The sequence below is a fragment of the Scatophagus argus genome, chromosome 7 (assembly GCF_020382885.2).
Source record: "Scatophagus argus isolate fScaArg1 chromosome 7, fScaArg1.pri, whole genome shotgun sequence".
NCBI lineage: Eukaryota > Metazoa > Chordata > Actinopteri > Scatophagidae > Scatophagus > Scatophagus argus.
The window spans coordinates 9131617-9154331 of NC_058499.1; the positions used below are offsets into that span (position 1 = coordinate 9131617).

General features: G+C 40.8%; 3 protein-coding genes across 4 annotated transcripts; all 3 read right to left on the bottom strand.

Moving 5' to 3' along the window:
- Positions 1–58: 58 nt before the first annotated feature.
- Positions 59–2897, bottom strand: adal (adenosine deaminase-like). Of its 2 annotated transcripts, XM_046392975.1 has the most exons (10): positions 2737–2897; positions 2477–2607; positions 2128–2188; positions 1945–2032; positions 1779–1860; positions 1493–1619; positions 1264–1344; positions 1048–1186; positions 864–964; positions 59–420 (listed from the first exon to the last, which is right to left on the bottom strand). In XM_046392975.1, exons 1-10 carry the CDS (start codon positions 2779–2781, stop codon positions 229–231), a joined length of 1047 nt encoding a protein of 348 aa, XP_046248931.1. In that variant the 5' UTR covers positions 2782–2897; the 3' UTR covers positions 59–228. The 2 variants fall into 2 exon arrangements, with proteins under 2 accessions (XP_046248931.1, XP_046248932.1); XM_046392976.1 differs by lacking the exon at positions 2477–2607 and having other exon boundaries at positions 2737–2886.
- Positions 2898–3440: 543 nt separating this feature from the next.
- On the bottom strand, positions 3441–17114 carry LOC124061307 (tyrosine-protein kinase CSK-like). Its single transcript, XM_046392974.1, has 13 exons — positions 16695–17114; positions 10480–10575; positions 10242–10355; positions 10008–10120; positions 7391–7610; positions 6498–6591; positions 6321–6386; positions 5912–6011; positions 5721–5811; positions 5568–5641; positions 5077–5272; positions 4886–4972; positions 3441–4460 (listed from the first exon to the last, which is right to left on the bottom strand). The coding sequence occupies exons 2-13, from the start codon at positions 10492–10494 to the stop codon at positions 4275–4277; spliced, it is 1356 nt and encodes a 451-aa protein (XP_046248930.1). The 5' UTR covers positions 10495–10575; positions 16695–17114; the 3' UTR covers positions 3441–4274.
- Positions 17115–17297: 183 nt separating this feature from the next.
- Positions 17298–22690, bottom strand: edc3 (enhancer of mRNA decapping 3 homolog (S. cerevisiae)). The gene is made up of 7 exons (XM_046392973.1): positions 22514–22690; positions 22096–22264; positions 21742–21968; positions 21317–21655; positions 21072–21225; positions 20669–20886; positions 17298–20545 (listed from the first exon to the last, which is right to left on the bottom strand). Exons 2-7 carry the CDS (start codon positions 22257–22259, stop codon positions 20211–20213), a joined length of 1437 nt encoding a protein of 478 aa, XP_046248929.1. The 5' UTR covers positions 22260–22264; positions 22514–22690; the 3' UTR covers positions 17298–20210.
- Positions 22691–22715: the final 25 nt, after the last annotated feature.

Sequence of the window (22715 nt, forward strand, 5' to 3'; positions counted from 1 at the left end):
TTGATTTATGTTGACTGACAGTGTACATCAGCAGAAAATAACACACATACTCTTGTTGTACTAAATAGGTATCATTTACTTTTTGAGTATTTACTCAGTATTTTCCCAAGTATTTCCCTTTTTGTTGCTGTCATGATTTCTACAAAGGCTTGTACAAAGTTAATTGGAAGGTGTTTTGTAAAACTAAAGTTTGAGGTATTTGATTGGCTTTAGAGTCCACTGAAAGGGTCACTTGAATACCTGCGGCTGTAAATCAGTCCACTTCTGTTTGAGCTGCTGTTTCACAGTGTCTGGAGCAAAGATACAATCTATGGCCTGCTCGGAGAGCCTCCATATGGCTTCGCGGCTGAGACCAAACGTGGAAGCTACCAGCTGATATTCCTGAGACAAGTCCGAGCAGAAGACTCCCTTATCGTCAGTCTGTAATGTGACAAAGAATAAAAGTTATTCACGGTGAACACTGATTTTCTCACCATTAAGTTCCATCTCAGGTTGAACATCAAGCTTTACCAAAAGCAAACCAATAATCGGTTAGGATTGGATACCGAACTTCAGTGCTTTTTGAGTCCTGCCCAAACTGTGGCACAAAGTAGGAAAAGTATGAGTACCAAAAGTTGGTACAAAATATTTTAAAAATTAAACCCAGAGTTGACAATAAATTTTAAGATAACAACCCCATATTTGAGAAGTTTTGCCAAAGTGGTTGAATATTTTTTTTTTTTTTACAGGCACAGTATTTTACTTGAATATACAAAATTAAATATAATTAAGTACACAAATATTTCAAATGGTATGAGGCCCCAATTAAGAAAACTTTTTAAAAACACTTCACTGCCAATGAGGTGCAAAGAAAGTAAACTTACACAAATCACACTAGGATGTCCCAACTCGTACCAGTATTTGAAATGATGTTTGGAGTAACTGGGTACAGTTTGTCCTTTGACATTTGATGTCAGGCATAGCTCTACAAGAAAAAGAAAGTTGAGAAATCAAAAATCAAGTCAACTTTGCAAACCACATGCCGTTAATAATCTGTCTCAGTCTTACCCAGTGGTATGTTGTTCTTCACCACTTTGTCAACGAGACTGTTAGATCCACCCACTTCTGGATGCAAGAAGGTGCCATGACCGATCCGGTCTGGGGGAAGGTTCAGCAGGAGGTCTGACTCCTCCAACTGTGATGGTATCTGAAAGAGTTTGGATGTAATATCAGAGCACTCACAGATAACTTGACAAATGACATTAAAGTATGTTGTGGTCGTACTTCTGAGAGGTGCAGTGACAACTTCAGTCCAGAGTTCTTTGCCCTCTGCAGAGCAGGAAGTAGATCTTTGCCATGGCCAACCTTAAAATGAAAACTGCATTAATTGACAGGAAGTGTCATGACAAAATTCAGCATTAAACCCGAGTGGTGGAAACCCACTTATTTTTTAACCTGTAGTAGTGGATGCTGACTCTAATGATGCCTACAAGGCCTGAGTTGGCTGACTGACCGTTGGGTCTCCACTGAGGTCGAGGCCCACCACCAAACCATCAGAGGACAGCATGAACTCCTCAGCTAGTTTCACCGTCTCCATTGCAACTTCAGCCCCATTTCTTCGATCAATCGCCACCAAAAACCTTCAGGAAAAATGGGCTCATTTAGAAGCACACACTTACTGTGGGCAGCACTGAACTCACTGCATCATCATAGTGCACCAACATTTAGTGTTTTGCAGTCAACACTGGAAATAAATTTCTGAACATGTTGCACGCAGAAATAATACAAGTTGTGCCTACCTGACATCAATGTCCACTTCCTCTTTTTTACACTGTTGGATGGCGTTGAGGACAGTTTCAACATACCTCTTTTTTGTCAACCCTAGGAAAAGGATAGCAAACTTGTAAACCTAATCTATGCAAACATACCCAGTGGTAAATCTTGCAATCATGTTGATATCCTCACCTGTCTTTTTCTCCTCCCTTGGTGTGCTTCTCAGTTCTAAATATTTGACTCCATCAGCCGCAAACTCCTTGATAACATCTGTAGCCACCTGGGAGGGGAAAAAAGAAAAGAAACCTCTGCTATTCATATTCTGAGTGTGGGAATGAGAGAAAGTAAACGACAGAAAATGCAAACAATCCTCACCATCAGGATGTCTTCCTCCGTGTCCACCAGCCGATGGATGACGCTGAAGACTTGAAAACACCTGCGGATATGCGCGCCATGTTGTTTTAAAGCCTGTCTATTTAACAAAGACCCACCTTCTCACTGTCAGTTTACTATTGTCTGTCTGTATACAGTCGTTTCCCACTGAACACATAGAAATAATATCTTCTCTGATATCAAAGGAATTCATTCTACATCACTCAAGAGATTAAATAAACGACTGAAAGAAATGACGACGAATTAATCATAAGTAAGACCCAGTTAGATTTCAAACAGTCCCGCTTGTCTTAATATGAAACATTTGAAGTACAGACAGAGTTGTACGCACTCCTGCAGTGTCCTCCGCTGGCCTTTGCCGATAGCAGTCATGCTGTGCTCAATGTTGAGATGCGGCTTTCGACTGAAGAGTTTCTCGGTGGTTTGGAAGCTGACGGAGCCATTGAGGTGAGCATGAAGCTCCTGGCGACAGTCAAAACGCTGACGTTAGCATTTAGCTATGACAAAAGTTAGCAGCGTCTGGTCTCTTTAAAACGCCCGAGTCTCTTTGCTTCTAAGGCATTTTTAATTCGGCTAACATTTGTGACTTACCACTTTTGGCAGCTCCCGATAAAAGACATCAGCTTCACAATCCATCTTAAAGTCCAACAAAAAGCCTGAGACTGCGACCCCCAGCCGCTACTTTCTCTGTCAAACAACTCGCCTGTTTTCAGTCTACAGTTTCCTGTGGTACCACTACGTGCAACCAAGAAACAAGCCCCCACTCGTCGAAAAGGTTCCGCCTGCTCTTATGTCCAAAAATTCTTCTTTAGTTAAACACGATTTTGATGTGATGTGTTCTTTCTGTTGGTTGTGAGGTCCGGAAACAACAACATCAAGATCATCAAAGTTTGGTACTTTTCAAGACATAGCCCTTTCTTCAGATATTGTTTGTTTTATTTCTACACGATAATAACACTTTACCCTGATTAATTAATTTCTTTTTATGGTAACATTTCATTTTTACAAATATAAATTTAACAACTAAATACATTAATTGTTGTATATTTAAACGAAATTGGGCATTATGTAACTACTCTCAACCTCTTGCTGTAAATACCATTAAAATCTATCACATTTTTATCATATTAAAGTACAGTATTTGTTCTAGTATCGACAGTATTTGATGAATATTTTGCTATATATTACACTAACACACACACACACGCATATATTTAATACTTAAACTTTAATACTTACTTAAACAATTTGATTTTAAAAAAGGATGTTAAAAAACAATCACTGCTGCAAAACAATTTCAAAATAGATTATTTTTTTATTGTTGAAAATGGAAACACAGTACATTTATTAATATTCTTATTTTTTCATTGCATACAAGCTCCATACAATTTGGTTAAACCCAAAGTTTCCTAAAAATAAAACATTTATTTAATTAAGATAGCAAATTCTGTACATGGGAATGTCTTCATGCCTGAGTTGAATGGTGTTACTGTATCAGTAGTAAAGGTTGTCCAAACTTGAGCTTCTTTTTTAGACTTACAGAGCTGCACAATTGGTCATTTTTAACTTAGTCCTTTTATCAAAATAATTCAACATTCATGCAAAAAGATGTACCTAGAAACTGTCAAAAACAGTACAGTAAATAATAACATAACATAATTGTATTCCTGCCTTTGAACTGTTTTGCCTCTTCCAACAGATGCAATGGATTCAGTGAACTTCGTCAAATGATGTTACTGTTTAAAGGTGATAAAATGAAATCATACCATTACCATGAGCAAGGACATCAATGTGAAAGATGTCAAACATATAAGATAAAAAAAACAGGTCAAGGCACTGTGGCTCTGAGGCAGCACTGTGTTCTAAGGAAAGATTCATTAACATGACAGTTAATCGTTCACTCTTGATAATTTACTAGCGCAACTGAGCCAGTCAGTAAGAGCTACTGCAGTTTCAAAAACTTAAGGTGACAAAGGACCTTCAGAAAAGTAAACTTAGACATTTTGAGGACAACATGTGAAAACAAATTTTGTTTTGTCAAATAAGAGTTTTTTTCATCCTGGTTATGGTCCAAGCGGTCAAAATGAAGAAGAAGAAATGTCACTTTTTTGTCTGTTCTGTCATATCTCTCACTGTTTTTTTTCCATCCCTCGGTTGATATGTTGTAGCCACTCCCTCAGCATCTGAAAGCTTGGTCGAGCAGCAGGATCCAGATTCCAGCACTGTTTCATGATGTTATACACTACTTCAGGACAGCCATCTGGACAGTCCATCTTGTATCCTTTCTCCACTCGAGGCACAACGTCTTTTAATGGCTACAGAATGGAAAAGAGCAAAGTTGTTGGTTGAAAGAGTGTTGACAGAAAACACGTCTTAATTTGAAGAAGTGTGATGTCTGTATTCTGCTTCGCATGAAGGAGAGTGTGAGGCAAAACATTGGATAACCCAGTAATTACAATACTTTTTCTTCATAAAAAACATTTCTGCTTTTTACATTACTAATATCAGATAATTATATTACCTCAGAGAACATTCATGCAACGCATATTGTACATTGTTATGTTATACTGTATAATACTACACCCTTTAAAATGATAAACTATACTTTCTCAAGTATTACTGCTTAGGATAAAGCCTACACTGTAAACGCACCACAAATTAATCTCTCTCTTAAGACCTACTGAAGTACCTCCTTTGACATTTTCTGCATTTCTCTTTCCAAAAAGATATTTCAACTTACAATTCTCGGGTAAGGCACTCGGCCGAAAGAGTAAATCTCCCAAAGCAAAATACCGTAGCTCCAAACATCTGATTTGGTGGAAAATTTCTAAGGATTAAAAGAAAAAAAAACAATCATGTAAGACTTTATTTCAGCTAGTGGGAGGTTAAGTACACAATTTGGTAACAGTCCTTGTAAGCAACAGTGTGTACCTTCTCCCTGAGGGCCTCTGGTGCCGTCCACTTCACGGGAAGCTTAGCAGTGTCCTCGGTGGAAGAGGCCTCCTTGGTCAGACCGAAGTCACTGACTTTGGCGATGTTGTCGTCTGACACAAGAACATTGCGGGCTGCTAAGTCTCGGTGGACAAAGTTATTGGCCTCCAGGTATGCCATGGCTTCACAGACATCTCTGTAAAACAAATAAATACATAAATAAAAGCCTGAGGGACATTTTTCTTTAAAACTTAATTTTTCTTTAAAACAGAGCATATTTTCTATTGCTGCAATAGTCACCTCACTTCACATTCACATTTACACCTTCTACTTTGCCATTTCACACCCTATGTACAGCACAAAATACAAACAGCTTAGAGATCTGCTCATCAAAACATTCCTCCACAGCACCACTAGTGGTCAAAAAGTCCACAGTCTCCCTTTAATGCAGCACAGATGTCAATACTGTAAACAACTGCAGTCATACGCACAGTGCAAAATTAAGGAGAGCATCTCCACCAAGCACCGTCCGGCCTCTAGAACGTAAGTAGTCAACCAAACAGCCCTGAAAGAAACAAACAAACTTGTCACATCCTTATGAATGTAGTCTGGGCGTTGACAAATGTTGACACTCTGCCGCCTACCTTGGCCATGTACTCAGTGACTATAAATAGACTCCCATTCTCCTCTACAATCACTCCAAGCAGCTGCACCAGGTTATTGTGCCGTAGTTGCCTGTGGAAGAAGAGGAGCCACAGACATGTTATTCTGTTTACTTGTTTATTCATGTTTATATATTTAAAAAAAACTATGAAAAATATCTCATTTTCCTCACGTCATGACCGAAGCCTCTGCAATAAAGGCCTGTGCTGTAGCATCATTTTTTATGCACTTCACAGCTACTTTAGTCCCTCTGTAGTCTCCCACCATCACATCTGGAATGATGACAAACAACAACAATGAACTGCATGTATTAAACAAAAACAGACATAAATTCAACAGGAATAACACAACGGTTACTCTGTTGTGTCGGTACAGAAGTTGAATAACAGCTGGTTGTGTTAAGGTTCTGTTAACTCAACGGTGTCTGTTGACACTGCGACAACACAAACCTTCATTTAAACCTGACTGAGTAAAACCAGTCATGCTCCATCTTATTACCTGTTTTCCTCCCACATGCATGCAGAAGAACTGAATTGCATAAACTCATCCAAAATCACAAATCTGACCCTGAAACTACTTGCCTCCAAACTCTCCTTTTCCAATAACCTGCTGCAGCTTGAGGTCCTTTCTGCTCAATGACCAGCCGCCTGTTAAAAAGGGAACAACATGCAGCTCAGATGTAACAGGCCCGTACACGTTTCCCAAAAAGACTAAGAACATGTATTTAGCTTTTAAAGGAGTGACAAACTGAGACTTACTCCTGGAAAACTCATCCTGAGCGGCCACCGTCCCCTCCTCCAGCTTCGGCTTTATCAGTTTGGTGCACAGGCCGTCTGCATCTTTGGTGTAGTGCTGCATACGAAACAAAACCGAAAAATAACCAAAAGTAAAATGAAAATAAAGTGGCAACACCACCATAAAGTGGCTAAATGATTTGTCAGGTACCCTCAAATTTCTGTGAATGCGCATATGGGTTCGGCTCGGGGTTGACTTTTTTTTCCTCCTTTAAATTTGTTTTTTGCTCCTCTTTTGATTCTCTGTTTTGACAGCTTGTACAAACTGGTAGTTCTCAGTTGTTCTGTCTTCTGTCTATTTTACATCAAATTCAAGCAAAGAACTCTGCCAACTGTCAGAATATAAAGTGCACTACGATAGAAACAGATATGCCATAGACGGCCACATAGATATGTCAACAGCTTTATAGTTTTAAAGCAATTCAACTCAGCGAGCAGTGCTTGGGAATGACCAATAGAGGGCTGTATATTCAAATTAACAAAAGACATAAGGGACAACTGACAAGGATTTCCTCTTTAACAGGTCATACTGAACTTAATCACACCGCTATATTTGGCTCTGTAGAATATATAATATGCTTCTGTTCAAAATAAAACATCATACAGGAAAACGAGACATTTTAGGATTAATAGGCCTCTTTTTTCTTTCTTTTTTTATTTTAGATAAGCATTTTGAACTTCTGTTCGCTCTTCCTCTTTGACACTTCCTGTTCATTACTTGTTCCAGGAACTGTATGTGGTCTATGTATTGGCACAGAGATGGGGGAACTCTAACACATGAAATACTATATGCTGTGGATGGAAGTTCTATATAGCACACAACACTAGAAACAGCAAACTCTAATTTTGTGTCTTACCTCAACCAGCTGCATGAGGTTTTCAAAGAACAAGTCATCATCGATAGTGAGTTTGCCGTCGTGGTAGATGATGCGGTAGTGCTCCACCTTGCCATCGCAGCCAACACACAGGGTGTAGTCCCCGGGGAAGTTTGTGCTCTCTCGCACCAAAAACAGTCCTGTTTCAGGTGGGTAAAGCAACTGCTCTGCCTGATCCCGTGTTATCTTCCCATGAAACCATCTGGGAGTGGAAGAACCAGAGAGGTAACAGTGCATCTAAAAAACAAAGTCCACACCAACCCTGCCACCAACACTAATCTAATCTCACTGCGAAAAACACAACGATCCTGCAATAAATCCTGCATTCACAAAGCTTAGAAAGTTCATCTTGTAGTTCAAACTGAGATCAGCTGGCATAGTGCTGTTTAGTTATACTTCAATATCCTGGGAAGTGCTTCTAATATTTTGTCCATCCAATTTGCATCAGTGAGGACAGACTAATTATTATAATATTATTATATTTTTATGTATTATTATAAAATTATTATAATTATTATATATAATATATATATTATAGGAACATCAATAAGTATAATGCATTATAATTCAATACAGCTACATACTGCAACCTACAAAACGACCTTTAAGTTGGACAAACACTTGGTTAAACAGGTTTTAAAAAAATAAATGTAAAAAACCTTCATGAAAGCAGAATTGAGAGGAGGACTGTTTAATTGGACTGCATTTGTTTTCGCCAGCTGTAACCACTAAACTGGTAACAGTATGTTAACCTCATTTGGTTTGGTTTTTCATGTTACACTCTTTAATCTTTTCATGTTGTATTGCACTGTGTAACTCTTGTTTTTTTTTTTTTTTTTTAAAAAATCATAGATAATAACTATTATTTTTACATATGTATATTTAACTTTATATGACATTTTGCCTCACATTATGAAACTGTTACGCTCACGATGCACAAAGCAGGAGACAACAGTGTCCTTAAAGATGTCCGGTCTTCCTCCAATTTCCGATCTCCTCCTCAAATTTCTTTGCATGCTATTCCAAGTGCTATATTTTTGCTTTATTTATTGTCTCTTTGTCTATACAGACTCTAAGGGTTTCAGTGTAATATTTCACTGACATGAACTTTTCATGAGATTTATTATGTTTCCTATATTTTCTACAGTTGTGTAGTCAGTATTTACCTGTTTTTCTGCAGACAAATTGTGCTAATTGCTTTTACATTCTCTCAGGTAAATTGAGGGACAATTTCGGACCATTTCGACAACAATGGACAATGTATATTCAGAGATTTGTCAAAGGCCTTCTATACAGATGGTCGCTTATTTTTAAGTATGTCTACCGTCTGCATATGAAGGGATGCCTCTATCTGTTTGAAGAGCTAATATTCAGACTGACTGTGTGTAAAAGCAGGGAAGCCCAGATCTGAACACCTGCAGGTTAAGGAGGAAATACTACTGCAATCCATTTAGGGCCCGTGTTGCTGATTATATCGCAGTTTTGTGTTTAACAGACTTCATAATTAACCTGAAATGGAGAATTAAATGCAAATAAAGCAAATACTGTTCTGGAGATCCAGACGTGTAGTGTACAGTAATTTGCATACAAGTTTTATTATTGATAGGGTCACAGACTGTACAGTAAATTCATTTGCATCTGGCCTCATGTGAACATGACATTTAAATGTCACACAGAAAACCTTGTTGTAAAGCTGAGACATAGCTGTTTTCATAGAAACAGAAAACTTCGCAGGAAGCAGTTTTTCTCTCAGTTCCGTCTCTGTGATGTAATGTTTTATAGACATGATGCTCCCTCCACGTAGAGGCGTAGATCCCCATTGTCACTGAAATCTGAGCTTCATTACTGGTGATATTTACGGTGATGAGAAGAGATTTTTAGATGACAACATCAGTTGGAATCGCTCTATACTTGGGTGTGTATTTTTAACATTATTTTTCACTGTAACTTTAAACTGTGCTGCTGTGCAAGAGACTGGATGCTCAGACACACTTTTTGCATGTCTATGATCATACATACAGATACTAACTGATTATGTGGGGTTAGCGCTGGGTAGGTTAGGCTAAGGTCATGTCTTAACTGCTATAAATAGTCACATTGTGTTTCTTGTTACATTTTACTTGTGTGTTTTGTGTCACTGGCTGTTGGTCTGTAGGTTTGTCTTTATGACGTAAATCTACTTTTGTGATCGAGGACTCTATAAATACACCTCTCATTCATACACATGTGCAGATCCATGCCCACAGAAACCTGTCACGTGGACGCGCGAGGAGATTTTTGAGATTACTTTGGTGTGAGATGAAAAAGAAACAACAGGAAACTGTGCAGAGTTGGGAACAGACACAAGTGCACTGCAATTACAATACAGTCTGACCCAACTGGCGTCTCTGTTCACATAACTACAGCGTCACTGGCTCAACAACTAGGCCATCTGCCCACAGCAACCACATAGGAGGAGGGCTAAGTTGAGCTATTTTAGCCATTGCTGCAGACAATGTACCAATTTGGTTTGGTGAAAATTTTTAAGATAACAAGAGCAGATAGTCCTGTCTACTTTGGGCATCAGAAGCGAATAAATCACAATAATCTGTGTACTCACGGCATTAGACTCAGTTTCCCTCCAGATTTCACACCTTCCCTTTTCTGAACATAGTTGGCTGGAATTGTTCCCTCGCGACCTGCAACATTTTTTGCCTTGTACCAGTTTGGATCCTGAGACACACAATGTCAGAAACCGTGAAATCGTTTCAAATCTACAAACATGAAGTGTCAAATTCACACACTGCAACAGAACTCAAAAGCAAAACAGAAATGCAGCACATGAAGCGCTAACCTTCGTGACGACGATAATAGTCAGCACATCTCCTTTGTTAAAGGGCAGGTCATGTTCTGAGGTGCCCTTGAAGTTGTACCTGGCCACACACTCTGTGCCCTGAGGCCACGGAGTCTACCAAAACATGGGGAGATCACTAATTAATAGACATTTTCAGCAAATTACTCATCAGACATGTCTTGTTATGTATCTGAGTTTTGACTTGCATCACCGTTTGTACCTGCGAGGCCTGTCTTACCTGGACCTCTGTCATAATGAGGCGATTCAGTCCTCTCACAGTTTTCTAGCTTCAGTCATTAGAGCTGGCAAACACACCCACACACACCTACAGTACCTATGAAGAGAAATAAAATGAGTGAGCACTGACGCCCCTGCTTCGGAGATGTTTACTTCACCACAAACACGTTCTCAGGAAGACGATGAATTTGTGGTTGCAGGAGGTGCAGGAGGACATGTCAGCTTATACTATAGAAGTCAGCTATGATAAGAACACTCAAGGGCAGCACCAGATCAGACAGTCAGTAAAAATAACTCAGAAAGCGGAACCAACAAGTCTTCTTTTTTTTTTAAAGTCACACTTTCACAACTTGGGGTAGAATGTTTCCATGACGCAGGACAGTAGTATTTACATACAGACAAAGTGTGCTAACAGACCAGCAACACAAATTAAAAGCTTAAAAACATACTGTGACGTTTTTTAATAATATTCTCGATGATGAAAAGCATAAACCTTCATCTGCTTTGCACTTTGGATTCCATGTTGTAACCCAGTTCAATCTGAGCGAAAACGGACACGTTCTTCAGCTGTGTCTCAATGACTGGGTCCTGTAGGAATCAAGATAGCGCTCATAAACTTGTGGTGAGACCTGAAGAGGCCCGAGGGACTCATTCAGCTCAAGTGTTGCTTTACGTCAATGAAGCAGTCACTGCCACAGTGACCTTAGGCCTGAGTCACCCGGTCCAGCGTTTCCATGATACATGCACAACAAATTACAGCAGTTTGGGTGAAATTACGGCCTACGGATAAAGTCATGCTCAACGCTTGACCTCCTCCTATGAAATCCCACTTCCTCTCTTTCTGAATTTGTTCCCATGGAGAAGCAGCCAGGCTCACTGGTCAGAGCTCAGGGAAAATTTGTCTCTGATAGATCTGTCACTTGACATGAGGTCACATCCTCCGACATGCCCATTTGTATGATATCAACTTCCTGTATGAGATCCCAGATTTAGAATACTCCAATGTTAGGGCAGGGTTGTTAAAAGTACATGAATGGTACAACAGACAACTCTGCTGACACTCTGCAAACTCTCCCCTTTTAAAGGCCTGTTCCTTTCATTTGAAAACAAAATCCGAAGTGATGCTGCTCATGTAAACAGACACCAGTAACCAGCCTCTTCATGGACACAAAATGCAAGGCCAGAAACTCGCACGTGTCCCGGAGAGGACTGTCGTCACTCAGTCCGATGAGGATGCAGTGGATGTTGTCCCCGGTGAAATACTGCAGCCGTCTTTATGGAGTGACAGACAAAAGTAGCTGGACACATTTCCCACGCCCATCAATGCAGGAAGCATACTTTCATTCCCCTTCTGCTCATCTGAGCCCATCTTTTCTGTGTTTAACCTTTGCCTTTTCACTCTGTGCAGAGGACCATCCATCCATCCATTTTCTATACCGCTTATCCGTCAGGGTCGTGGGGGAGCTGGAGCCTATCCCAGCTGACTACGGGCGAGAGGCGGGGTTCACCCTGGACTGGTCGCCAGTCAATCACAGGGCCAACACACAAAGACAAACAACCACACACTCTCACACTCACACCTAGGGGCAATTTAGAGTAGCCAATTAACCTAATGTGCATGTTTTTGGTATTGTGGGAGGAAGCCGGAGAACCCGGAGAAAACCCACGCAGGCACAGGGAGAACATGCAAACTCCACATAGAAGGGCCCAGACCGGGATTCGAACCTGGAACCCTCTTGCTATGAGGCGACACTGCACTGCTAACCACTGCACCACCGTGCCGCCCCTGTGCAGAGGACCATAACAGGAAAAGATGATTAAGAGTCTACAGCCGTGCGAGTGGCTCTTTGAGTTTGTAATTCTCATTGAGAAAAAAACAAAGTCATTTCTCCAGGTGGCCCCTCATCACAGGTTTTAAAACGTCTGTTAGCCAAAGTGAACTTCACTTCCCAAATGTTTTTGTTTAAATACTTTTTAAAGGCCTAGAAGGCTAAAAGATAGCATAAAATGTTTAAAAGAAATTGTCTTATCCTGCTAATCATCTCTTGGCCACTCAAATGTGTCTTGTGGCCCCACTAGGATATCCCCACCCTCGGGTTGGAAACCACTGCTCTACGTGAAAAGCAGTGTTGAAAAGTAACTAAGCTAAGATTCAATACTGAATCCAAGTACAATTCTGAATTATTTGTTCTTTACCCGAGTATTTTAAATGTATGTTACTTTATAATTCGAATCTACTATTACACTATTTTTGTACCTGCAGTTACAGGTAGCTACTGTTCACTACACAATGAGTACTTTTACCTTCATACATTAACAACTTATGAACTTTTACATGTAACTGAGTATTTTAAAACTGCGGCATTGTTATTTTTTACACATCACTTTGCTTTATCTTACAGTAATAACTCTCCCACCTTTAATAAAAAGTGCACCAAAGAGTGCACCAAACTGCATGGTTGTCTAATGTACGAGATGTATCACTCTGAATCAAAAAATTCAACCTGCCGGTGGCGCTACAGGTGAAGTCAAGGGATCACCAAAGACAGCAGGATCCATCCGTTGCAGACCACAAATATATGCACAAAATTGCATGTCGATCCCTCTGTGTCAGACTGAAATATTTTAGAGATATTTCAGTCTGACACAGATGGTGGGCCGACCAACTAAGATCTTGGAATGGGTTATAACTTGAACAAGGAGGTCATGAACAGGATGCTCTGAAAACAGCAAAGCTATCTATTGTTGATTGCAACAGGCTATGTCTGGGCAAAGTCCTTAGTGATAGAACAAAATGATCTCACCAAGTGAGGAATGGATCGACGGGGCCAAGGCTGACACACAACAGCACTTTTAATTCATCTCTTGATGGGACAGTGAATGCATCTCAGCAGCAGGCCACCAGCAGCTCACTAAATGGGACAGAATGAGGTCTGTCACGGTGTCACATTGCCATTTCCAGAGAGCTTGTCATGGAAGTACGGCTTGCTCATTTCAAGAAGTGGACAAGGCTGCCATTGTCAGTCGGTCGAGTTTCTACTGACCCCTGTCTCATTGAGAAGTCCATCATAATTATTCTGTCCAGGGAGTAAGGGCAGCGATGTTTCAGGAGATATGATTTTGTATTTTATTTCATGTACAATCAACTTGTGTCTACCGCTCTGATATCGCTATGAGAATTCTACTTTAAGCATAGACAAAAAATAATAACCTCACAAACACATAACAAGGCCGTGAACGAGTGATCGAAGCGCCGTATTAGGACATTCGACTGAGAGATGTTGCCTGCGACATGCATGACATAAACTACTGAGAGCAACAGGAAACCAGCAAACTCAGTGACAATCTCAACCCTGAATAGAGTCAGGAAATAGCACAAATAATACAGCTGTCACATCACTTCAAACAAATCACACACAGCGAGTATGGAACACATTTCTGTCATCCGTAGCAATGCTATCACTCGAACCAAACCTGTTCATCAACATTTAACTCGTGTCTTATGTAAGTCAGTCGCAGTCTAAACTGTACCGATCAGTGGCAGCCTGACTGCATGAAGCAAGACAGGACAGGAATGCAGAAATATCTTCTTTGGCCTTGTTTGGATCTGCCCCTCCCTTGTCTGTGTGCAGACAGAACCTCAGGTGAAAGTGCTGATTGCGCAGCTGCTGCTATATTTAAGTGAGAAGGTCCTGTGGACAGATTTGCACTCAAAAACAGCGTCACACTAAATGTTTACTCTTTAAACAGACATCCTCTGCGGTGATCAGTAAAAACTTAAGTGCAATTTTAGGTACTTCATCTGAATAGTTCCCTTTTATGCTACATTTTAGTTCTACTCAATTACATTTCAGAGGGAAATATTTTACATTTCACACAACTGCATTCATTTGACCACTAAAGCTACCAGTTAAATTTCAGATTCACATTTTACATCAAAAAACACATAATGTGCGTATAAAATAAATTGCCTTCACAAAGATTGAATCAGTAGATTCGGTTCTCTTTGGTGTGTGACCACCCACATCACATTTCAGATGTCTATCAGTTGTTATCAGTTCCATCAAAGAGATATTGCTTCTGCAAGAATTAAGAGTGAATTAAGAATTAACTAAAAAAAAAAAAAACACACAATAATTGAAAAAATAAAAATGAATGTATTTTGGTTTATCTTCTTCTTTGTCTGATGAGCCTTCAGAATTGTCCCGCTTTGGGACCACGGGATAAATCAAACTTATTGCCCCAACAATAAAACGATGCTCACACACTGAAGCGACAGTATTAACAATCTTACAACATGTAATATCAGTCACAGGGCTCACTTATCTGACAAATAGTTTTATTTTTGATACTTTAAACATAATTTGGTGACAATATTCTGTGCGTATAATTTAGTATGATTTTGAATGCAGGATTTTTACTCGTGATCTTACATGAATGTACTGGATATCCTGCAGTGAAAATGTCTCAGTGAGCTTTAAGTCTGTGTTATTAGCTGTGTGCAGCCCCTAAACTGGACCCTCCACCTTCCACGATGCTCTGCGGCTGCTTTGATCCTGCTGCCCTGTTATCATCACCATTACAGCAGCAGGGCAGCACAGCCAAGTGCACAGAGAGAGGGAAATGGTGATTTGTGTCCATATCCACTGAGCTTTTTATCTGGCACAAATGCAAACCAACACGATGAGAAATGAGAAACGTACGGACAGAGAAAGAGCGACAGCGCCAACAGTTCACCCAGCTGGGCCCGACAGCCTGCAGATGTTCCTGAGGAGCCTCTGAGGAGGAAATCCCCCCTTCCTCTGGGACAACAGCTGGACTCTGGTGCAGCAGCACGGCTCACTCAAGCGCCCGTCTGTAGGCTGTAAGAGCACAAGCACGAGTCCTGTGGTGGGCCCTGCAGCACAAGCCTTCATTGTATCACTTTAATGACTGTCGGCTTTTGAGACTTGAGACTCGGTAACACAAGCCATTTAAGCAAATGACAGAGTATACACCTAAAATAACATCCTGTTTATCATAAATAAACAAATTTTAAGCTTAAGCTTAACATTGAAAAAAGAAGGTTGTTTCAGAGCAACAGGAAGAGAAGAATCAATGATTGTGAGTCAGGGGAAAATCCCCCTTAATTTGTCATCTAGAATTACAGCAAACTTTGCATTTTACTCCTATCCAAAGATCAAACGACACAAAGAAGGTCCTAACACTTATGACACTTCAGGTACCTCATGGTTTTATTAAGTAAACACGCTTAAAAAAAAAAAACTCCATGCAAGGCAATGCTGCCGTGCAGGCGCAGCGAACGGACACTTCCGTGCTTTGTAGGCTACACCATGCAGTGCAATGCTGCCGCGCTGATGCTGCCATGCGTGACACTTTACAGGGTAGCAGCTATGCTTCGCTGCGGTTTCATGAGCTCTTCTCATCTAGTTTCACAATCTTAACCCTTCTTTACAGTTTTGTCACACTCTGAAAGAAGGATTCTCTCTCTGAGCAGCCTCTATGGAGGCTTATAAGGCCACGCCACTGGTCTTTTTCAGAAAGTTTGCTGACCTTTGAGGGAATTCCTCCCTCAGCCGGATGGAGGGAGGAGGGGAGGGGGACATCACCCTGAAACGGACCCAAGAGGTCCTCAGTCCCTCTCTCTCTCTCTCTCTGACAAACCCTGCTTTCAGTTATTTTTTGTGTTCTGTTTGGCTTTTTTAATGCTTTCCCGAGAATGACAGCCTAATGAGAGAGTAATATCAAACTGAGAGGCGTTACCATTTAATAACAGCCCTCTGCACACACACACACACACACACACACACACACATTTCTGCAAGTGGAGCCAGCTCTGCAAAGCCAGTAGCAGCTTCAAACATTGAGACAGTCAAAGATCCCTGGCTCTGTGAACACTTTCGCCCATTCTCACCATCCCCACTCATTATCTGCACGGTTATGTGCCACGCTGCGACGGCGCAGTGTGGAGAGCTGAAGCTGCTGCAGCCCACCGGTCAGAGGCGCAGGCATAAGAGTGAAGGAAGAGGTTGGAAGTCTGTCAACATATCGCGTATTTAATGAGTCCATTTGTGTTTTACTGCGAAGCATTTTGCGCTGCAGTCATTTTAGAGAAGAAGAAGAAGAAGTGCAGCAAGTCTCAATATTTTCTGATCAGCTGTTACGCCCACAGGTTAGTTTTTCTATGTTATTTCCATTAAGAAATAATAACCTTACCCTTTTGCAGACAAACAGGGGACGTTTGAGACGGTAACAGGTGTCTTTTCTACAGTCCGGCCGCCGTTTTCATCTGAGTGACAGCAGACAAACTCCCATTGATGAAATAAACAACAAGTGACGTCCCGATAACGAGGAAGTGAAATGTGTCTCAGGTGACCCGATACTTCAGCAGTCCAAAGGCACCTCAATAAAACAAGCACTGTCCGTTGTCGGTGCGTCTCCTGTCAACAACATCTGGAAAGACAACAATTTTATTTTTAATGACGGAAAAACTGGACTTATCTACGAGATTATCTCTGCGGTGCCGACAGTCCGCCACCGGAGAAAGTAAAGTGAGTCAGAAAAACGTGATAAACACTGCAGCAATGAAATGCGGTTCGGACCGACTCTACATTTGCCTGTCCCACTCCTCCCCGTCAGAAACGTTTAAGTTTTTTTCTTTTTTTTTTTTTGCCCCACCTTGATTTTGTAGTGCGCATGCGCACGCTAATGACAAACTACTCGGGCTATAAATGGATCGCTTGATCTATTTGAGTCAAGTTGGTAAAGGAATTTGATCATCTGTGTTTACGGGAAAAAAGGAAAAAGTAACTCCACAAAGAGAAGGCAATAACACAAGTTTTTATTATAATTTCAACCTGCAGACATGATACAAGACGACTGCACGCTGTTTTTGCACAGGAGCCTTGACAGTGAACTTCGCTCCCAAGCGGAAACAGTTGCTGTGTAGTCAAAACCTCCCAGTGGCTTTTTAATGCGATTTTTCTGAACTGCAATCCGATCTCGCATGGACTATGAACATCCAGTGCAGATCTGAAAAGGTGTAAACCAATTCTGAAAAAGTATAACCTGCATTTAAACACACCTTACTTTCAAACCCTCCCATCAAACGCCAGATCACCTCGTGTTAGATGACTGTTCACATTTTATAAAGAATTAACACCACTGTGAGAGAAAATAACATTCGGAAGAAAACGATGCCGTTACAGTAGAATAAGGAAGAGCCACCATAAGTGTGGGCTCATGGCTCCCCCTGGCGGCCACAGAGAGACAAAACCCATGTTACGTTCACATTCAGTAACCCCGGCTGGTGTTGAGGAGCCAGACTTGCCTCAACAGATGAGACAACACATCATGTCGGAGGAATGCTGGAGAAAGGAGAAATCCTTTTTGCGTAGTAATTTTAACCGAATCTGCAACCGAACTCTGTGCAGATTAATGCGCAACAGAGGAAACATAACAAATAAAATACAAGCATCTTGAACCCTGCTGAGACAACACCACACACCATAAGCAGTATCCCAAAGGACGATTTATAACTTCCGTAGCTGTGAACTGCATCAGTGCGGCCTTTTCTAGATTACACAGACCTCAAATTACAAGAGTTAAGGACATGCTGATGTGCAGAATATCCTGGTAAAGACTGACAGACTACTACGCTCCTGTTAAAGAACAAGCAAGTGGTTTCATTGTCAAACAGTTCTGGCAAATGCGTAAAATAACCTTTGTGTCAAGGCCTCAAGATGCACAAAACAAAAAAACAGCTCGTCCTCACAATTCACAGTCTATAGTTTAGTAACGCGGTAACAGGCCAACAGATACTCAATACGAAAACCCAATGGATTAGGCTCAAAGCGAGTACCGCGTACCGGAGCGAGATACTGCATCTTGATCACTGTGACTTTAGGTCGAGACAATTCATCAAAAAAACATACTTGAGTCCCACATAAACGCAGTTCAATCATGTTGTTTGAAACTTAAAAGGACCACACCAGTGGTTTTTTTTAAAAATAAACGCATTCATTACAAATTACTTAGATTTTACATCACCATTAACCACCAACAAGTCTTTCAGGCATCCATTGAATTCAATAAACTTCCATGCAACATAAAAATCAACCAGGAACTAACTAACTTAAGTCCATCACAGACGATGTCAAGTATGCCTTCATGTTTTGCTGATGTAAAGTTGTACAAACTTTTGAAATCTGTGACTGAACGACATTGCCACACAACATTACCGTGACTAACAGCAGAAATGAAGCTCGCTGTGATGGATTAGGCAACATAACAGAGTTCAGCTAACTGATTTTTACACTGCACAGAAATGATGTGAAACCAACAGATAAACATATATTAAAAAATGTACTGTAAACTGTAGCCTGCATTTGAAACAAACCAGAACTAATGTTAAACATACAGGATTTGTAGCTGAGGAGCTAAACCTTTCACACACTCTGGTATGGTCCTTTAACTGATAAAATAGAGAGCCAAAGTGAAACTAGAACTTCCAGATTTTATTCTAAAAGTAAGAATAACTCATTCAAAATTTTCAAAATTTCAATGACATTTCTAGCATTACTAATAACAAAAAAAATCCCAGCCTGGAACCGAGTCTGCCTCAACAGTGTGTCGTGTTGCTCACATCATGGATTTAGACAAGAAAAACAAACAAAACAACATTATTATTCATTCAACCTTTAAAGAAAATGATTTCCCATAAGCTCAATAGGGTTTGCGGATAATTACACTGATGCAGATATTGAGCTGCCTACCTGTAAATTTTTTTTTGTAATCACTGTATAACTTTAAAGCATCTGCTGAAGAGGATGCCAAATTGCTTTAGAATATGAACAGAAAACCCAGCTACATGTTTCACTGAGAAACTGCACATACTCTTCTAGTGACAAGTGAAGTCATGACTTAGGCTCTCTATTATACCAATATTTTGTAAGCAAACCTTCTCCTCTAAAAGGAAGAAATTGCTAGCGCTTACATGCTGTCATCTTATCAAAGCCCTTATCATCACAGTTTAATTTACCACTGACAAACAAAACTGCTGATATCTGGATTCTCTCCAGTAGCTGCCCTGTTCAAAATAGTTCGAAAACAACGCATTACGCAGATAGATGGCAAATATTCCATATTTGCTCACATGCAGTTTTTATCCTATTAAAACATCAGACAACAGTAATCAAGTGCTGCAGAGAATGCGTAACACCAATACACATTAAGTTGGATTTCTGTTGTCTCATTCACATTAATAAAATAACATTGTACTTGCATGTATTATATAGTGAGGGTGTTTATTCACCAGCACTGAGAAAGTTTCCATTTTAAGTCAAAGATTGTCCTGTTCAGTTTAAAACTTGACACTATATGGTTTTACTTTTGACACTTCAGCTGTACTTTTGAAAAGCCTATCTTCCTAATACCTTGAAATACCACGTAAATACAACGGTGTCGACATAACTGCTGAGGCTTCTTACGGTCGACATGTTTTCTTTTTCAATAAAGCTCTTTACTATCCTACCAATATGCACTTAGTTCGTTGAAGAACTAATGTACCAAACAGTGGTCCTTGAGTATGAGGGGAAAAGTTCTGTTCATATGTTGATGGGTTAGAACTGAACTGAAAAACAGCTGAAGTTCTGGAACATACAGTAAGGCGCCAAAACCCAAATGGTCATGGAGGATGAAAGATTCAATCTGTCATGTTGACAATTGGTCCCATTACGCAGAATGCAAGGGGATGACAAATTTGCACCCAAAAGGAGAATGATACTTGATTCCCACTTCATGGAACACCTGGCGAGGAATACCTATGTCACACAGGTAAACCCTGCCAGCCCCCTCAGCCAGAGGAAGGGGGAGGCAAAGAGAGAGGGACCACTTGGCCTCGACTGCCTGGCCCTGTCCACAACCAGGAGGGTCTAAGCTGAGCACTGGAGCACGGTTCTGGTTGGCCCAGTCTGCGGCTGCTCGGTACCAAGGCTGGTCCATCAGGAATGTGTTCTCGTGGCAGTCCAGGCAGTTAATGATTAGGTCCACTGGGGTGTCTGGAAGATCTGCGGAGTCAGAGAGAAAAGTTTAAAGAAGAGCAAAAAAAGCACAAAAGTACACTGCTTGACCTTAGCACCTAGAATTCAACATGTGGGGAAAAAACAGAAAAAGTATAAAAATATGCCCACCTTTGATACTTGACACCTGTTTGCCACATGTCTTGTTGAAGAGTGTGAGCTCACTGGTGACTGAGTCGAGCATCTTGACAAAATTGGGTAAAAACAGGATGACCTCAACTTCATGATTGGCCAGGTGACGACCACAGCTGATTCCCTGAGCTCCCTGAACATGGGGGCCACACAGCAGAGCCACTGTGGGACGCTGGTGTAAATTTTTTGGAGTGAATCTAGAAAGAAAATTTAAAAAAATGAACCAAGTTACATCCTGTTCCGGCGATGACAGCAAACTATGCTCAGTGCTGTGTCAAAAAACTCATGACATCATTTTGAATTTTGTTACAATTTATAATGTACTTTGTAAGCATTACTTAAAATACATTAAATAAAATAAAAACAATCACTACATGCTTACCTGTTGGGTCCCCCCAGCAATGTAAGTGCCATCTGACTGGCACAGACTCCAGTCATCTCAAGTCTTCGCTCCAGTGACAGCCCATGACGCTCAGCAACTGACAACAGACGCTTGTGTAGTTCATAGGATATACTGGGGACAACAAGCCCTGAGTCTGTATGGAAAAAGGACAGGAGTACATAACAGTGTAGTTCAGATCATTTTCCCTCACTGCCTTTTGTTTCATTACAATGTGAAACACTTACCAGTGCAGTACTCTTTGGCCCCTGGCTGTGGAACTGTAATCTGTCTGTACACAATAGGTTTGGCCTCCAGGATGTTTTCATCATGACGGTAGCGTGAAGGCGTCTGCTCTTGAGGCGTCCCACGTGACCTTGCACCATTACGACGCTCGGATATGTCGATTTCTGAGAAAACTGCTGCTTTGTCAAACAGAGCCAGGTTTCCCTCAAAATCAAAGTCTGTATCCAGCCCGTCATCCATGCCATCTCCAAAACACTCATCATCTCTGTGCTTCATCTGACCATTCTTCACCCCGTTCTTTTTCGGCGTCACTTGGTTTGCCCCTCGACTACTGGACGACCCTGATGGGAAAAATACATGGTAAATCTCAATACAGCAAAACTCAGATATGTGCTATACCAATAAAGTCGTACTACATTACACTTACAGGAATTGTGTCTTCGACGGAATCCTTTTGGCTGGCCTGGTACATCCAGATGACGGTCTCCATAGCTTTTAGAGCAGTGCTGAGGAGAGTTTAGTTTCTCCACAGACCTGGGGTCACGCTTTGGGACTGCAACTGGAGCGCTGCTTACCTTTGTAGATGCAAAGGAGCTGTTCCTAGCATTTCCATTTCTGAAATCTAAAATCTTTAGTTCCTTTATGTCGATGGCACTGCAAAAAAAGAGATATACATTTATATAAATTTATATCTTGAATTTCCCTCTGGATCAATAAAGTATCTATCTATCTATTGTGAGAACTGCCAGAAAGCAAATAATGTGTGTCTGTATCAGTTTACCTGAATGTGACCTCAGGTACAGGGCACTTGACTCCATTATGGAAAGGCTGTCTTAAGGAGATGGTTTGGCTGGACTGGTCTACTGATGCCACTTCTCCTTGATAGACTCCCAGTGTTGGCCCACAGTTAATTGACACTAAACTGCCCAACCAATCAGCAGCCATGAGTGCTCAACGACAAAGAACAGAGGGTTTACGTTACTTAACAAAACAAAGCTTCTCTGTGATCAAAAACTTTATGGCAAATCGATAAGCTAATTCACATGAGGAAATACTAAAAACCTAGCAATTAGTTATGCTAACTGACTAGCATTAGCGTCGGCCTGTTTTCGAGCAAAGTTAGCCAGCCTGCTATCTTGCGCTAATTTCGAGACGCAAACGCTGAACTTGATCTAAGACTTATCGTTAAAGTGTTGTACCTTTACGGAATTGGTGTGTAGCACAATATTCAAGAACACAGATGAATAACGTGTCAAGTTAAGCGCGGAAAGGAAAATTGTTGCTCCCTTAAACTGTTGGCTTTTAGCTTCTTGGATACTTTAAAGCCGCTGCTGCTGTAGCTAGCTTCTGGATGACGACTTCCGGCTTCCGATACAATGCATTTTTCAAAATAAAAGCTTA